At 36.7% G+C, this 18,986-nt stretch overlaps 1 protein-coding gene across 6 annotated transcripts in view; it reads right to left on the bottom strand.

Annotated features, from left to right (window-relative positions):
• The window catches only part of PCCA (propionyl-CoA carboxylase subunit alpha), a 302,390-nt gene that overhangs the window by 47,009 nt on the left and 236,395 nt on the right, over positions 1–18,986 (bottom strand). For all 6 annotated transcript variants that reach the window (XM_050332062.1, XM_050332060.1, XM_050332063.1 and 3 more), the window contains one exon: positions 9,934–9,987. In XM_050332062.1, coding sequence (XP_050188019.1) covers positions 9,934–9,987 — 54 coding nt within the window. The remainder of the gene's footprint in view (positions 1–9,933; positions 9,988–18,986) is intronic.

Genomic DNA, 18,986 nt, shown 5'->3' with positions numbered 1-18,986 from the left:
AACATTCAATAAACTGTCTGTTCCTGCATGATAAATTCCCCTGTTACTTGCACAGAGCCTTAAATGAACACTGGAAAAAATTTGCAGAGCTTTAAAATACTGATTTGACATGCAATGAAGAAAATGAATAAACAAACGAAAGACTTTTGTGTTACAAGAGTCCCTGGTATTCCCCATCTATAATACTTATATCTTAACTCCAGTAGCTGTATGACTTGCTGATGCATAGCAATTTTTCTAAAGTTCATTCTTATCCTCATCTTTCTCCTAAACGCTACTTACAGAAAAACATGCAAGTTAATGTCAGATTAATCTCTCTTCTCAACCCATGTATCTTTCTAGGAAAAAAAAAAAAAGTATGCCTGAAAGAACCTGAAACAGGAAATGTACAAGAGAAGGAATCTAAGAAAAGATGGAGAAACTAAATACGGCAGAAAAAAACAAAGAAAGGATGACTAGAAAGAAGAAATTAAGAATCAGGAAAAAAGATTTGACATGGCATACAACAAAGGCTTTAGTAATGAAGACGGGGAATGAACTTCAAGTAGAAGGAAATAAATTCTATCAAATGAGACAACACAGAAGTGGACCACTTTAAAGACAGCATAGTTGAACACATTCTGGAGTTCATGAAAGGTGTTCAGAAAGAGGAACTGAAACCAATTTTAATTAAGAGACAAATGCACGGTCACGGGTTTCAGATGTGGGCACAAAAAAGTACAAAACACATGAAGTGCATGGCGACGGCACTCAGAGCCCCACACCGGTTTCCCACCCGCTTCAAAGAACCATATGGTTTGTTAGGTTTGACCTCTGATGTGGTCTGAGAGTTGGCCTTTCCCTCACTGATGGTCCTAGCAGTAGAGATATTTTAGCTCAAAGACAGACAAAATGCAGTGAAACAAAAGTGTAAAAAAATTAGTTATTCCATCAGTTCATGGATTTAATTTATATCCTACTGTTTACTCATCTTTTGTCATGTATCTTGGTGCTTTAACAATAGGAACACAAAATTCACTAAGTAATCTCTTTATCTGAACTTAGGCTACAACCCACAGTAATTATGAACAGTGTGTAGCAATATTTTCACTGTTTAGGACAGGAAGTGAAAAATACTGCACACATCTAAAATTGCATTAGGGATTTGAGCAGACAGAAGGTAATTACACAAAGTGGACTTTGGCCAAGACTCCTAGAATATGAAGCAATCTCAGAACCTTGTGCAAATTACTATGGGATCTTTAATGATAAGTGGGCTAAATCTTTGTTTAAATTGTCCTAGAAAGCATGTCTTCTCTAATAGCATATTGTCCTTTTGGTACATGGAATGACAGGACCATTGTATTCCAAAATTAGATGGCCTGTTGAACACTACAACACACAAGTAGAAAAACAAAACCAAACAAACAAAAAGAAACCACAAAGCATAGTCATTTAAAAAAACAGACCAGAAGAAGACATCTCAAGTGTTTCACGTGCACAGAATTACTTGCTTCCCCCTCTAATTTATTTCAGATTAGTAAGAGATCCCTTATTTTAGGTCAGTGCTATGACAATGGAAGTATGCCAATTTAACCTTCATTTTCCTAATTAGCATTTAACAAGAAGCCTGTCCTCTTATACAAATATTTCCTTCCATAAGGAAGAATAACCTTGAACAGAAGACAAAACTAAGACAAGGAGAGGAGAAAAATGAAACTGAAGCTCCTAATATATTTACATGTCTTTAAAATATATTTATTTACATACCCTTAAAATGTAAATAAAACAGATCTGAGTACAAAATCACTTAATCTCCCAGGAACAAGTACAGCACTATATCTGTATTCATAGCTGCTCTGGAGAAAACCAACCAAAAGTCCCTCTATTACACATGCTTCCTACCATGGACCATGGTCTCATGTAACTCATTGTTTATCTAGTCTGGGGACAAAAACACCACGAAAAAGCAATCACAAGGCAGATGGCTGGTTTCACTAATCTGACCCTATTTCTTCCAAGTAAATCTAGTCTACAACAGTGCTGCCCCAAATAATCCACCATTCCTATAATACTTAGATTTGCATATTTAGGTTAGAAATGCCTGGCATTGCTGGATTAAGATCTTCCCCCTGTAAAACAATGCTTTGTCATAAATTCTACCCCTAAGACCGTGCTGATTCTTAAACCAGACATGTCCACACACTGAAAAGCTGTGTGGAAGCATGCTCACAAAACATTCTCACCGACGCTCACCTCTACAGCTATAATGCATTTTACTCTACTTAAACCTGACCATAAAGAGTGACAAATGCAAAGATTCTTTTGCAGCCGCCCCCATGATAACAGATGACAAGATGCAGCACAAGCTTCATCTCTTGCTAATTAAACGAATCAATTAAGAGACTATTGTTGCAACTGTGTAACTGCTGTTCTATAGTGGCAATAACAACCCCACGGGGAGGTCTTTTACTACATTAAAATGCTGTCCTCCACAACTCCATTTGATATTATTAGAAACAGTTATTTGCGTCTTGCTGTCATATTAGTAGCAAAGGCAAATTATGGAAATATGCAGACCAGAATGGTCCCAGTATGAGATCAGGTTTGGTTTTCAACCTCCAAGGGAACAATTGCTGAAATTCCAAAGTTCCCTAAAGTTCTTTAATGGAACTGATAAATCTATCAGCACAGCATCCATTTAGATTCTAGGTAAGGGTCACATATTTGCATACTTTCCTGCTAAGCTGATACAATTCAACTAGATAAATTATCATATTAAGTTTACCCTCCTGAGTTAAACTGATGGAGTTCAAAATTGTTTTCGATGGTTGTCATTAATCGCTGTTACATCCTAAATGCTCACTTTGAAATCTAATTGTGCTGGTGTACCAAGGGTCATATTAATAGCATTTTTAATGTTAAATCTTTGTAAAACATGTTTATTTTACTGATATTACCACTGAAGCCTATGAGACTAATGAGGAACAAAGTAAATTTATTACCAATAAAAAGTTCATTTGAAATTTACATTCGGAGACTTAAATTAGCTTTACTAGCTTCATCATGCTTTTGTCATTAAGACTCCTGGTTAAACTTCAAAGCCATATAAATTAATACCTCCTAAACAGTTTTTGGGTATATGCCAAAGCCGAAGACATCAAAAAGTTGGTTAAAAACATGAGCTACATGTATGTTTCCTACTTGGCAGTAGATATCTTCATAACAAAACGTTCATCTTCACTGTGAGGTGTCAGTCTTGATACATTTAAAAAAACCTCAAAACAACAATACTTCTTCATCCAAATAAAGCAACTTATAATCATTTCAACACTGGTGAATCATAGTCGACCGAAGGAAATCACTTGAGTTACCTTTGGATAAGCTGTCCACTCGTGATCTGAGAAGTAACAGGTTAATCAACTAAGTTCAGTCCTTGTCCTTGAAATGTTACTGAGCTCAATAAGAAAGAAACCTGTCAAATGAGGTATGCAAAATCAAAAATCCTTCTTTTCCATTTGCTTATTTCTGAGAGATAAGTTTTTATTATAAACAAAGACTACTATACTACAGATCACACACATACTACGGCATCCACCAACATTAAGAACTCCAACTGTTTTCTTATTTCTCTTTCCAAAGGAATCCTGAGCAAGATTTCCAAAATAATCCAAAGTGATTTTAGGGACGTGGCTTTTGGTAACACCAGTATTTCTAAATCTCTCAGGTGTTTTTGAGTTTTCCTCCAATGGACAGTTTTAATATATTCACTATACCTTCTGCTTTAAACATACAAATACAAAACAACTGAAATGGCAACAGCACAGGTAGTTGTGTGACTGCGCCTGATCATTCAAATCTCATGAACTAGAACCATGCTCGGTGTCAATTCCTAATGATGGTCACTACTTTCACAAGTGAAATCCTTGATGCGTGAATTATCCACTTTCCACAGAATACTGCAGCATTTTGTTGCCAGGCTCAGGATTCTCATCAACCATGTTCAAAATGGACTAGAGGAAGTTAATTATTTCAGAAGCAACTTCCTGGTTTTCCTGGTGACACCTGCACTACTGAAATGGCACTGATGATAGCTAGAAGGTCTGTGCACTAGTCCACTAGAAGGAACTGATTCACAGTTCCTCTGAAAATGGATTAAAAGAAAAACAAACCTATCTATACAACAGTAAAATTACCTTTAGATCAGCAGGGACTGTAATCTTAAGGCTTGTGAAAAGGGAGAGTTAAAAAACCATTTTAAAAAAGACATTAGGTTGTAAAATAAACACCTACCGGACTATATTTATTTTCTTGTGGTTAATACTCTACATATTCCAATAAATACCACCTTTGTAACCTCTGCAGGTTTTCAACCAATGTTTGAAAGTCTGCATAAATCTTCAGTATCTAGTTTCAGAAGTGTCACATATAGAATGAAAAGCATAAAGAAAGAACTGCAATGATTTGTAAGGGTGAAAGAAACAGGTTGTGAAACATTTGTCATTGTAAACTAAATCAGACTCCTACAGTCAATGCTTTGTAAGAATGCAGGGAGAAGAAAGAAGGAAAAAGGAAAGCTGAGATTACAGACAAACTGAAGAGTTTCAGGACAATTTGTAAGCCTCAGTAATGGGACAGAAAGTTGGAAGCTTGTTATTGAAGCAAAAGCAAAGTCATGGCAAGAGGGAGCAGAAAGGAGAATCAGCAGCGAGAAGAAAAGTTAGTATACTGGCCTGTAGGTCCTAAGATTACCTTAGATACATAACTGATGAAAATGCAGTAAGAGAGGAAGTAAAGGCAAAGATTTTGAGGAATGCCTCTATGTAAAGCTCTCCATTTCTGATCAACTTCTTGCTCAGCATACAGAACTAAACCCTGATTATGTATGAATTATCCCTTTGACAATCTACCTTGAAGTAGCCAAAAACCAATCAAAAAGTCACTAATTGTGATGACTACTGTACCAGAATGAATGCCAGCTATACTAAAAAGCATGGCCAGAGCTCAGCAGAGACTAGTTTTCCTAAATCTAGTCTTCTTGACCTGGAATTTGCAGATCTGGTCACAGTGGTGTGTCTCAGGACTATTTTCAGTGGGTCTGTGAAAAGGCTGAAGAAAAGCAAGTGTAGCATCAACAGCCTAACAGAAACCGTAACAGAGCATAAGCTACCAGAGCAAAACTTCAAACATTTTGTGGATCAAAGGTGGCAAAAAGCACTCCATCAGGGATGAGACTAAAGCAACAGAAAAACCTCCAGTGAGACAGATGAACTAAGAAAACTTTGCTAGGAAACTGAGAAAGCACCTAGAGATGAACTGATTCTTACGCCAGCATACCATGTGGGTTCGTATATTGTGTTCCCCACGGAAGGAACATTAGGTGATACACTGAGCAACATGACTAGCATGTCACCTATATGTTCTTTCACTGTCCCCCAGAGGAAAAAAAGCGTTGATGTTGCTGCTCTGATGTTAGAGAAGATCAAAGAAATAGTACCAATGATGAGCAGAGGATAGGGACTGTCTCTTTTGAAGAAAGTGTTCTCCTGGGCCAGCAGAGCATCGCTGTCAAGCATGGCCTGCAAGCCCACAGCTGACAATGGCATTACAGATGTGATAGAGCCAGGCTGCTCGCTATCCAAACATACACAACTTCTTTTTTTTTTAAATTCTACACAGAGGCCATTACACACAGTCTAGAACATATTTAATGCTTCCACAATAATCTGTAGTTCTCTCTATATTTGCAGCTTTCTTAGCGTTAAAGGCTGCCTGCCCAGACATGTTCCGTTGCTGAAGTCCAGCTGTGAGCCCTGAATAACCAGCAAATGACTGAGGCCAGCAAAAAACATTTATCTCATGTAAGAGAACAGAAGGTGGAATGAAAAGACAAAAGACACAACAGAAACTGGAGGCTAACTAAAAAGACAGGAATGGAGGGTAAACTTTGGTCCTCTGAATAAAGTACTCAAACATATAGGTTTTTGAATCACAGAAGCTGAAGCAGAAGCTCTGTGCAGAAATCTTAGTATAACTTTATGTATTTATTTCATAAAGTTCTTTACATCTACAGAACAAGTCATGAGGAGCAGCTGAGGAAGTTGGGGTTGTTCAGCCTGGACAAAAGGAGGCTCAGGGGTGACCTTCTCACTCTCTACAACTATCTGAAAGGAGGTTGTAGCCAGGTGGGTGTCAGTCTCCTCTCCCACATAACAAGCGATGAGAGGAAACAGCCTCAAACTGCACCAGGAGAGGTTTAACTTGGATATTATGAAAAATTTTTTCACAGAAAGGGCTGTCAAGCACTTAACAGCTTCCCAGGGAATTGGTACAGTCACCATCCCTGTAGGTAGTTAAAAGATGCAGATGTGGCACTTGGGGACATTGTTTAGTGCTGGACTTGGCAGTGCTGGGTTAACGGCTGGAATCAATGATCTTAGAGGACTTTTTACAACCTAAATAATTATGTCATTCTGTGTTTTTGACAAACCTATTTCTGTGAGCTGTCTACACATATGAGACAACTCATAAAGGACTTGTTTTCTATACTCCTGCTTTTGGGCACAGTTTTGGACATTAATCTATAGCATTATCATCTTGTTTCCTTTTTCTTTGTACAATACATAACACAAACAGATACGTCAGTATTATGGTAATGCTATTAAATACAGTAGCTAAATAATTCTAGTGTAAACTGGCAAAATAGCAGGACTCCCTCCGCACGTCATATCTAGTAGCATTCATCAGAAGGGACAAATGAGTAAAAACTCATGTAAAATCTCAGTTACAGCAATAACCCAGGATCTGCTCTGAAATAATTTAATCAGGACTCAATGTTATTATCACAAAAAAATTATGCCAAACAGTGCAGTTTCCCATTCAACAACTGCTTCTTACAACTACAAGCTGCTTACTCCTCAGGCAGAAATATCCTCATACATCCTTCAAAAGCATGAGTCCCTACCATATCTGAGACTCACAACTCTGTCAAAAAACAATTTTGTGGAAATAAGCTATCTAATGCCACTACAATTTGGAGAGAAGAGAAATGCTCAAGTAGGAATTAATTTCTTCTCATGATCAGAAACAAACAAAAACATTATTACAAATCCATGTAGACCCCCAAATGATGCTGACAGTGTGCACTCAAAGTTATGAGTTCACTGGGGAAACCAACATGATTTTTCCTGTTCTCCTCTAGAATAACAGAAATATGCTGTTACTCTAACAGAAACATTTGTCCTACTCTCCAGATGCTTACCATATGTCATGCAGCAGAACTCATATTACACTGCTGTCTTTCATCTGCAATGCAGTTTTCTCTCCTCCACCTAACTAACTGGGACAGCAAGAATATTTCTAATAGAGAAGCACACCTTTCACTTCCCCTCAGAGTGTCAACTGCCTTCCTGGAGCAGAGGGTTGTATTTTATCAAAATCCAGTAGCAGACTTATTTCTACTATATAATGTCAAAAAATCAAGTGAAGCCACTTATTGAAGCCGATGCCTTCCTGACAAGCCAGGTAAGCTGTGCTCCTTATCACCTAGTTCTAAAAATATGTTCTGCTGGACAGGTCAGTGGTCTGTACACTCAGTAGCATCGTGCTGCCTGCTACCATTGGAGTGCCATCAACATTTTCCTGATCAAATGGAACACAGAATACTCAAAGCTATCCTTAAGGTTTACTACTTTGAAAAAGAGTACAGAAGTACTTTTGCAAGCTGTTTATTATGTTGATAACAATACATCATAATAATAATAATGAGCAATCAAGAGTCTTTTGCTGTTAAATATTCCTTTCAAACACTTCCTATGTTGACTGCACTTAGCAAGGGTTTAGTAAGATATGCAATGGTGAACTCAAAAAATATTTCTAGGGCCTCCATTAAGATGACATTTTCTTCATTTGAACATTTCCATTTGTGTATGTGTACACATACACAGGTACATACATATAGACTGTGCAGCAATTTGTAGGAGATATCATATTATCCTTCCCCCCATTACCTAAGCTGAGTATATTAAGTTTAAATCAGAAGAGTAGAAGGATGTTAAACAAGTGAAGGACAAACTAAACAGCAAATAGGTGAATGGAGGGCATTAGGCTAGAGGAACTGATAGAAGCACAGGTGCAGACTCTGCTTTGGATTCTATGGGAAAACTGGTATTGGAGCAAACCCTGGGAAGCAGACTTTATTACTGCTTCTCTGCCCTGCTTGCTGTAGTTCTCTCTCTGGGTTTGATCAGCAAGACATGGGTATAATTTATATTAAAAAAAAAAATCACAGATAGAATACTAAAGGCTTGTCTATTTAGTCCTCCTGAGAATTTTAGTTGTAATCACATACTTGATTTCCCCAAATAATTAGGATTCAATAAACACACATGAGCTACTCAGTAAGATCTAACATATATTACAATCCCTTAGCTGTTTCATCATTTTTTTTTAAAGCTAAAAGCACATCAATTCTATTTCCTCTTTTACAAGCTTTTCCTCTCACAAAAGGCTCAGAATGCAAGTTCTAGTCTGTAACTGAGACTTAGGGGCACTTCTAATAGATGAATACAAAATATTTTCATATCTAACTTAACAACAAAATTAATTTTTAATGTCACTAAATTCACACTTAATCAGAATTTTCCCTGCTACAGTACCCAGTTACAGAGGAATCAATTAAAATATATTCAGTATTAACAAGCTGAATTCATGTTTATACCTTATCTACTTGGAGTAATTATTTTATTCTCACACAAAGACTATTCAATCAGTCACCTGGCAGCAATGTCACATATCCAGGTTGCAACTCCAGACCTGAAGCATCACTATAAATACAACAGTACAGAACAAAACTTCTGTTTCATGTCTTTATGTAACTGTCATTCTGCTTGAGACTAAGACAAAGAAATGAATATGCATATATAGAGATCTACTATAGAAGTAAAAACATATTAGGGGCAGTTTTCATTTCTAAAAACCAATTTGCAGGGTATTCTTGTTAAGTTTACCTTTACTATGTTGCACTTTACAAACAATGGCTTTGTAGGATGTGTAGAAGAATTACTATCAAGTAAGTAGAATGAAAGTATGATCATATGCAATCTTGCAAAAAGTCCAAAACATACAGTGCACAAAGATGTTATGTCCTGCAGTAAGCAGGACAACTTACTTTAGAGGATACTTCAATTTTCTTTTCTTTTCTGAACTATTTTTAGATGCATATGGAACTTGGAAAAATTTAATGACTGCATTTTAATCATGCAAATCATGGAACTGGAATCTGCTTCAATCACATGTATGTTTATAAGCATCCATAACCTAACACAAAACTTCAGTTTCTATATTATACATGACTGCTCCAGAGAATAATTTTATTAGTAAATTGTGTCTAATGGTATAAAACGTGATCTGGATTTTAGGCATACTTCTATCCAGCAGACAAAATCTAGGAGAACTGCAGAGCTACCAAACCTGGTTAGAGTGAGAAAAGGACAGAAGACTTTTCATTATTAATTAGTCTTTTCATAAGACAGTTACTGACCCCTCTCAGGGATATAAAAGTATGTGACACGGTGAAGCAACAGAGATCACAAAGTTGAGGTGGTGAGGAAGAGTGGGATTTATGCTGATGCAGATCAAACCTCAGTATATTGCAATAAGCTTAGAAATCATTTTTATTTTTAAATCCTTTCAGTTATTTTTAAATCCTTTCCAAATGAAACAGATGCAGACGTGAATCAATGGAAATGTGGAACACAGATACTGCGCGTTGTGCCCTGGAAGTTAGCTTTAGAAATTTGCCTACACTCACCTGCTGAGCTCAGAATAGTCACACATAACAGTAACTGTCACAAATACACGTGTGAATGTGCTACCAGTGTAACTTACTTACTTTCTGTTTACATTATATTCTTCTACCAACATAACTCTTGACAACAGTTACTAAATGCTTACCACTGTGCCCAGAAACTGAATGCTTGTCTCTCCGGAGGCATTCCGAGAAATCCGCTGAAAAACACAGATGTAAGAACTGATTAAAGCATCTCCAGAATTTGTAACCATTCCATTTTGTGACATCACCGTAATCAAAAATAATTGAATATCTATAAAACAGACAAAATCATTTCCTTCAATAGAAGTGCTAGAAACCTAAACCATACTTCCTCTCAGATTTTTGGTTTTAGTTCAGTCAACTCAATAAAATTTATTTTTCAAGAACAATGAAAGTAAATATGTCCACGTACAACACAGCAAAACCTTGGGTTCGAATGCCCTGAATAAAGAGGCTTCTGCCATCTCCAAATGTCTGTAATTCTGCATTCCTGTTACTCACATTTAGTATTATCTTCATTCTCTCCTAATGAGACACATTTTAATCTCTTTTTAAAGTGCAAACCTCCAATGATGCTACTTTGAAAACAGAAAAAAAAATGACCTTATGAAATGTCTGGTCACCTACTGTGGTTCAAGAGTTGATTGAAGTTATTAAACGGTCTTCAAATATTACATTGTCAGTAAGCCACAAGACAACGCAAGAGAAAATATGTAACTGATTTCACACAGCATTAAACATAATTTAAATATGCAAAATGTATAAAGAATTCCTTCTTTCTGTGAATTGTTCCCTCCCTCAATGTAAAACATGGGGTTTTTTTCAATTTTTTCCCACTGTTTAAACTACAGCACATATAGTCCTTAGTCATGGAACACAGCCCTAATCTTACACAATGCCAGGCATACACACAAGTACCAAAGCACAGATCTGAGAAGAGTTTAATTGCAAACAAAGAGCTGCACAGAAATCTTCAGCGTTTTAAAGACAACAAATCATAAGAGCAGGGCTGCAAATAATCTTGAAAGATCGTCTAGCCTAGGACCCCCAGCAGAAGCAAAACAACGAGTGTCACTGCCAAATGATATGTGTCTAACCCATTTATAAAATCTTTCAATTGCAGAGATTTCACAGTCTCCCTAAGCAATTTATCCCAGTGTTCCTGCATGTTTACCATTAGGAAGTTTTTTCCTAATAGTTGGCTAAAATAACCCTTACTTCAACTTTATTACACACATTAATTCTCTTTTTCATCACAGATGGGAAACATGGATTATTCCCTTCCTCTTTACAGCTACTTACAGGTATATGAAGAGCCATTATCATGGCTCCCTTAAGTCTTGTCTTTGCTAGAGCAAACAAGAAAGTGCTAGCTATACAACAATAGCTAGATATCCCCCAAAACAATTTTAATAGCAATAAATTAAATTCTGGTCCCTTTTCACTAATGGTGCATGTTCCTCAGCTACACTTTATGAAGTAATAATTACTATAGCCCAAACATGCTTATTTTTTGACTTAATAGGTCACACACTGACATTGCAATCTGTACAATCATATGAAAACAAAGGGTGATGTGCCAAAGCCTGACATATTTCAACAATAATGATTAATGGAATGGAAAATATGGGAAATAAAATTTCATACAAAACCTGACATTTACTTTTTATAAAGGAAACAGGAATATACACTTTTCCCACAGTCTAGGATAAACACAATCAGGTTTTGGAAACCACAAAGAAGAACAAAGTGTCGGCTGCCTACAATGAATGAACCGCATGCCAAAACAAACAAGTCCCAACCACTTGATAAGCTGTCAGAAAATGGCAAGCCGAAAAAAATTAAAGGATTTAATTTCTTTTTTTCCTGGAATGCCCTCCACCCTCGTTAGAGTTCTGTCACTTATTGTGCTACCCTTTTGTCCGCTTTCAAGGGTCATTAGAGACCTTTTCATGTCCTAATAAAAATTCCATTTTTTTTGGCTAATCTCCCTGTCACACAGAAAAACACAACTTAAAAAACGAAACAAAACAACAAGAAAAATAGAGCCCTTTATTAATTTTCTTTAAAGGCTTTCAGAGTAAAGCCAGGTATCTTGACAACTCAACTTATTTTTTACAACTGAAAAGCAAATCATTATAGTATTTTCTCACAGAGATTCCCTTTACTTACAACCAAATAAGCTAGCATTGCAATAGTCAAGCCCTTTCAAAAATAACTTAATAAATAGTAATTAAATATATATATGTATATCACGAAGGCACCTTGTAAAGCCTCAGTCTCAGGACAAGACAAAGATAGGAGCAGTGTTTTTCCTGCTCTGACACTGTTGGAGCACACTAGTATCACATTATAAGATATCCTCACTGCTACTGTTTGCTGTGCCCAAAATACAAAGCATTACATTCAGTTGTCAACTGCATTAAGAGTCAGTACAAATGCTAAAATCCATCTCTCAAATTAACATCCAGTGAGGGGAGGAAGAAATAATGGGGAAAGTGACAAAAATAGTTAACATAGAAAAAGAAATTTCCCTTCTGGGTATATGTAAAAAAACAAAAACAAGAAAGAAAGGTAGAGAAATTCTCCAAGTCACAAAACATATGTTACATCAAGACCAAAAAGAGAACTACCAGGCTTTTGAGAACTATGCTACAAAAGAAGTCAGCACATTATCATAATTAATGTTTCAAAGTACAGTAGTAAATAAATTTCAGCTATTATATGTGATTAGATCTTTTTTTAAACACATTGAAGAGTTATTTCTATTCCACTGGTTGGTTTGTGTTTCTGATATTTGTAAATGTAATAACTGTTTTCAAGAAAATGAAAGGACATGATTAACAATTTTTCTTTTATTTTTTGACTCTTCAGAAAAAGGACCAGCCTCCAGTTTCTCTTGTAAAGTTAGATATATACATATTCTATACCTCATAATAGATGGTTTCATATTGCGTGTGATAACAGGAAAGTAATCAAATAGAGGTAACAATAGAGAATAGCTAATTGTACACATTGTCATCGCTTTCCTAATAAATTGCACATTATTTGTTCAGAGGTTTACAACCAAAAAGCAAGGGAAGTCTACCATTTGTTCAAAGACAAAACGTCACCTTGTGTTTACCTAACAATACAGTAAAATTTACATTATTGACATAAATTCTGTGATTTTAGAAATAACCAATGCTTTTCTAGTCGATTCAACTGACAGAGCTTCAGATTAACTTAATTTCTATCATGTGAGTTACAAGTGTATTTTTTTCCTATGAGAAAGTAACTACCTAACTCAAACCTGAAAAAAAACACAACTTCAAAAAAATGATCTGCTGTCTCAAAGCTGTCAAACAGGTATGAGTGCTATACAAATATTATATGTATCTTTACACACACAGGTTACAGTATGTTATACTGCATATGCCACATATATACAAACAAAATCCTTATGCACACATGTAAAACAGACAAGTGCATACCATCATATAAAATTTATTTGATTCTCCTTCTATATCTTGTGTATGTTATACCAGTTATTTTACAAATAACTATTTTAATCTGTAAATCCCAGTAAATTACCAGAGGTTAGTGTGATATGACTTTAAATTCTTCTGCTTTGCCATAGAAAATTACTTCCACTTAGTTGGGTATCAATGATCTATTCATCCTAAGATGCAGTAGGGTTACAGTCAGCTTTGCATTAAGCCTGCAGTAGCTGAGGACTTGCAGATAAAAGTGATAACAACCTTTACATGGAAAAGGATCAAGAAGCTCAGCTCAAAACATAAAATATGTATTACTGAAAAACGTTCTAAACTGACATAGACATTATTAGACAACAACAAGAACTTAGAATATTTTCTTCTGGTATCTCAGGCTCTCCAGGCTACTGGAAGTGAGCAGCTGCCAAGGAGGAATGATACAAAACCAAAGAAACTCCAGCAGACCAAAAGCAATTTTTCTTCCTTGTTTACAAATGGAAAAGTGATGTGTGAAGTCAGAATGAATATGAGCTGGCAAAGGCAATCATATATATTTAAGTTTCTCATACCCATTCATCTTGAAAAAGTAAAGCCAGAGACCATTTCTTACAGAAAACCTACAGCTTGTCACTCAACATTTTTTGTAACTTTTTCAAGCTATAGCATGACTACATTACTAGTTGGACAAGATGTAGTAAACTATACAGAACCAAAAACAAAATAAGTCCAGAAAATCTACAGATAGGCTATAGTTAAAATTTTGAGTGAAACACGGGTAGTTTCCCAGCATGATGCTGTTTTTCAGAATGCAGAATTTCTTGCAGCCCAGGCCTATTGCTTCATTTCAACTGCTTGCTAACAGAAATTCTGAAACATCTTATGCCATGAATTTAAAATGGAGAATGCTATCCACTTTTTGGGCAATACTTATAAATACTTGAAAATTCAACCTAGCAAAACACAGGTTAGAATCATCCTCAGACAGGTTTCATTAAAAAAACAAATTATTCCCATGATAGGGAAGTCAGTGGACAAAACCCCACAGTATTTTACCTGTAAAGTTATAGCAGATTCATCTGCTGTACTTATTCTATGAGAATTTGGGTATGTGTGGATGCTTGGACATCTGGAAAGCTCCATTTCCCCCTAAGTCACTCTTACCTTTGGAGTCCCACAGTAGGGTCAGAGAGGAGGAGAAAGCTGCAGAAGTACCTGTGAAACCATTAAATCATCCTCTCGTCAAAAAGCAAGGATTGATTTGGTCTTATCACACTCCTTTTGCCTCTCCTTCTAGAACCTCCCTAGAATGCAGAAGTTCACTTCAGTACTTCCTCTCCACCATGCAAAAATTGCAGTCAAGGCATGTAATCCCAGACTAGCAATGTGACCAAATTTTCTTGTATGCTGTAGACTTTCTGCATTGCACTATTATGTTCAGACTTGTTCAGCCTCACAAGTCTTTCCACTTTGGGAATCACCTTACTTTTTCACAAGTTAATACATTTTGCATTGATGGTGTAGAAAGTTCTCCCCTTAGAGCATGAAACTACAGATAGGAAGTTAGCCCGACTTCATGCACTGCTCTGCCCTTAGCCACTACCAGTTTCAGTTCACACTTCATAGTAAATAAAGCCTCAGCAAGTTGTTCTTCCTCAGGGCATGTCCACATTTTCCAGGTTTTTACAAAGGCAGCAGTCATCCAGTGGGGAAAGAGAAGATCAAGTCCTGCCACGTGTAAAGCATTTTGACTTGTGAAAGATGTCTAAGACTGATATAAATGGTACTATGCTAAAGTAGTCTTTCACTTTAAAAGGAATCCTGCCAGGATGCTGAGATACTGGTCTCCCCTGGCACCTGTTGTAAGCTACCTCAGTCCCTTTCCAGGGACTAAATGCAATCTGTTCCCAAACAGTACAAATACATATGTTAAACACAGGGTGAGTGGCTTATAGGGCATTAATCCACACAGATAATTGTGCAGGTGCAGTTTCTAAGAGGCTGAGGCACTATATTACTACTGTTTAAAAGAACCATTCTCTTAATGTCTGGGGGTCAATTACAGAAGATGACTTAGGAATTTCTGTCCTCCCGTAAACAGAAAAGTAGAAATACAGATGCTTCCCAATAATTCTTTAGGTGATATCCAATGTGACTGTTACTTGGTTTTGCGATTTTTTTTTTTTTAATATGAATACCACTGCTGGATTGCTATTAATTACAAAATGCCTTCCAAGTATGTCCATGTGTACCCTTAAAGCCTTTGAGGTAGGTGTTATACAGAAGTGGATGAGAGGTTTTAAAACTAACAAAATCAAACAAAAAAACTAAAACCAAACAACAATAACAAAAAAACCACCACCAACAAGACATCACCAAAAACCAAAACACACAAAAAACCCCAAAACAAAACAAGGAAAAAGAAAAGGAAAAAAAGCCCACAACATAGGAAACACTGTTTATTTGGTGTTGGTAAAGAATGACTCTAAGAGACATTTACTCCAGCCCAACACTTACAACTCTTTACAATAATGAAGAGTTTAGTCTTCTCTGTGAAATTATAAATTTTTGCTGTTATTACCTTAAATCACAGAATTACTAGAACTTCTGGACTTGACAGTCTTTTTGGATGCCATGATATGTTTTGCTCTCACAGGGGGTCAATATGCAGACAAAATGCTGCCATGTGATTCTAGATTTGCTAATGTCTACAACTGCCCTGGGACAAATTCTTTACAGAATCCTTCCTCACCCTCTAATGGTCCTCCTCTTCCTTCCCCTTTGCTCTCTGAATGTGTTAGCATGTTCAAGAGAAACATTTTTCATCTTTCAAGGTTTAGATATCATAAAACTACAATGTCTGCCAACAACTGAACACAATGCTTTGGTCTTCTGACACATACAGACTCCTTATAGTTATTCATCCTGAATATTGTTTGTCATGAAAATATATAGCTCCAAAAGGGAAAAAAATATGGAACAAGATGACAACTAATGTTGTTTGATTAACATCTTGAGTAGCACAGGACAAAACTAATCCCATTCCAGGGGAACTGATTGAGCATAGCAATTGATCACTCATTTCCTTCCCAAATGAAATTTTCATGAAAAAATTGATAAAGGAGTAATATGTGGTTTTAGTTCTACTGTTGTAGTTTCACAATCTTTTATTTCCTTTAATTTTCCCCTTCTCATCACACATTCTCCATTTGAACCATGGCCAAGAAATCTATACCAGATTTGCCCAGGTTAGCCATAACTGGAACAGACTGAAAAAAAGCCAGGGAGTGAGCTACAGGTTAATCAGTGTGGGCCATCAGGAATTCAGTGCTGGGGCTCACACTCTGGCTTTTCTTTACCTAAAAGGATAGCTATTTGGGTACAGTATAACCAAATGTCTGTCCCTGTTTGCAAATCATCCTGTGTCCTTCTTCTGGAGACAACCTAGCAAGAATAATTTTGAAATCATGGGTTCAACAGCAAGAGTAGAGTGTGTGCAGTAACTGCACAGCACTAAAGAATGGACTGTCAAGCAGTCTTCACAAACACTACACATTAAACCTTCCCAAAGTCCTTTTCAGGGTTTGAGGAAATGAGTGTGCTGAGGTAATGGTACTTAAGATTGGAAACGTATATCATGCATATATCATTACCACAGACTACATCTGAGATTTCAAAACAGCAAAATTAAAAAAAAAAAAGTACTTTTTCTTAAAAAAATTTAAAAATTACATGTTTGAAAAAGTCTCTGCAGGGTTGAAGGAAATGAATAGTTGGGCATAGGCTTTGTTCTCCTGTCAGACATTTCCCAGGAACAAAGGCTTCACAACCTACAGCATTTTCATTTTTTCTGTTATTATATACCAAAATAATAATCAAAAGAAACATTGTATCAGAGAAGCACTTAAATTTGTCATATCCCAGGATGTAGAATATACTACTCCTGCTGCAACTGTTGAAGCAATAAATAAATTAAATGGAAAAATAAGTGATGCCATCACTGAATTCCCTTTAACACTAAGTAGAGAAAGCTCCCCTGACAAATCTTCATCTATTTCATTCACAAAATCACTTGAAGCTTGAGACTGATTATTTCAGCTTTACAGGACTGTGTTCTTGTTTAGCAACTCCATTACTCTCTTAATTACACCTTGCTGTGACTGACAAAGACCTTTTTACTGTAGAGTTTGGGATGCCCAATAGAGAGACAGAACAGGAAGGGACTTCTGGAAATCAGGTAGTCATATTCTCCATTCAAAGCAAGGCTAATGTCAAAGTGATACTGAGCTGCTCAGGACCTTGTCCAATTGAGTTTTCCCTACATCTTACAGAGCTTCAGTTTATCAGAAACCAATTCTCCGCAAGTCAGGAAATACAAAGAGAAGGCATCACCACTGCCACTGTAAAACTGTTTTGCTGATTTGCCAATGATTCTGGCTCAGCATCCTTTTCCTATATGGAACTGTTTGCAAGTAAATGGTATATATGGATGGGTTGACTGTTTGATGATGGAATCAAAGAAAGCAGAGCATTTAACAGCACTAAGCAGTTGTAAAATTTGTCCCTGTGGCACTGCCATAGAGCAGCCTCGGAGTTTGAATGGTCAGTGGGGTGGTTTTTGAGAACTTGCCCAAACACAAGCAATGGCAAAGCAAAGAGGGTTTGAGGATCTCTTACATGCATTTTTTCCTTGAGCAACCTCCTCACTCTGCAAATACTTGATCTTCCTGTGCAATGTCCCAGGAAAAGGAAACTTCTTGCAACTTGATGGTAATAAGGACAGAGCTGCAGCTAGGTTCGTGCCTGTCTCTGGACTTCATGGTGGTTTTGATTTATCTTGTGATCCCCTTGGATTATCATTCCCATGAGGAATAAAAGGAGATGTTCAAATTCTGTGGAAAAGACAGTTTATTCCTTCCTTCTGCCTGCTCCCCAGTTCATATGCACAGGGAGAGAGAAGAGGCCACAGACAACTTCTGCGGTTGCGGGGTTCACTGAAATCTAGCTTACTTGTACATGGGAGAAGAGATAAAGGGGTAAAAGTGCCCTCATTGTCCCAAAATATGCCTGTTGCCTTTGTTCCACTTGTCATTACTTTCCACAATACCACTCTGAACCACCACTCTCCCTTCCAGTTTCCACTGAAGTTCTTATGCTTCTTCTCCACAACTCAACTCAACCTCTATTTTTCCACTCACTCTTCACAGGAATCATTAAGCCCCTCACTTATTCATTTATTTTTACTCTAAAAATACTGCCTGAAAGGTTATATCCTATTCAAATCATGGTTTATATAAAAATGTATTTTAAATTTGTATTTTCAATTAAATAAAACCCAATCCCTTCAAATCTGAATCCTAAGGAATATGTATTGTAACTATGTTCCTATGGCTCTCTGATTTTCAGCAAAGGCAGAGTCCAAATTCTAAACCACTAACATCTTTGGAAACAAGCAGGGAAACTATTTTGGTAAAGTATTTTTGCACACAAAAATTTAATTTGCTTGTTGAATAAAATTCCACACTTCACAATGTGTTAAATTCAGCCTCCCCAAATGAGAGGTAGAGTCTAGTCATAAGTAAAGAAAATGCTGAAAAACTGGGATTTGCTGAGAAACTATTAAAAACAATTTCAGAAAATCCTTGATGGAATCTGTGTATGACAACAAATGCCACGGGGTCTGTCCACACCCCCGTCTCTGG

Source organism: Myiozetetes cayanensis, unplaced genomic scaffold, assembly GCF_022539395.1.
Source record: "Myiozetetes cayanensis isolate MyiCay16 unplaced genomic scaffold, myiCay2020 scf5-8, whole genome shotgun sequence".
NCBI lineage: Eukaryota > Metazoa > Chordata > Aves > Passeriformes > Tyrannidae > Myiozetetes > Myiozetetes cayanensis.
Note: the sequence above shows the minus strand (reverse complement) of the source record. Positions and strands in the feature narration are given on the sequence as shown.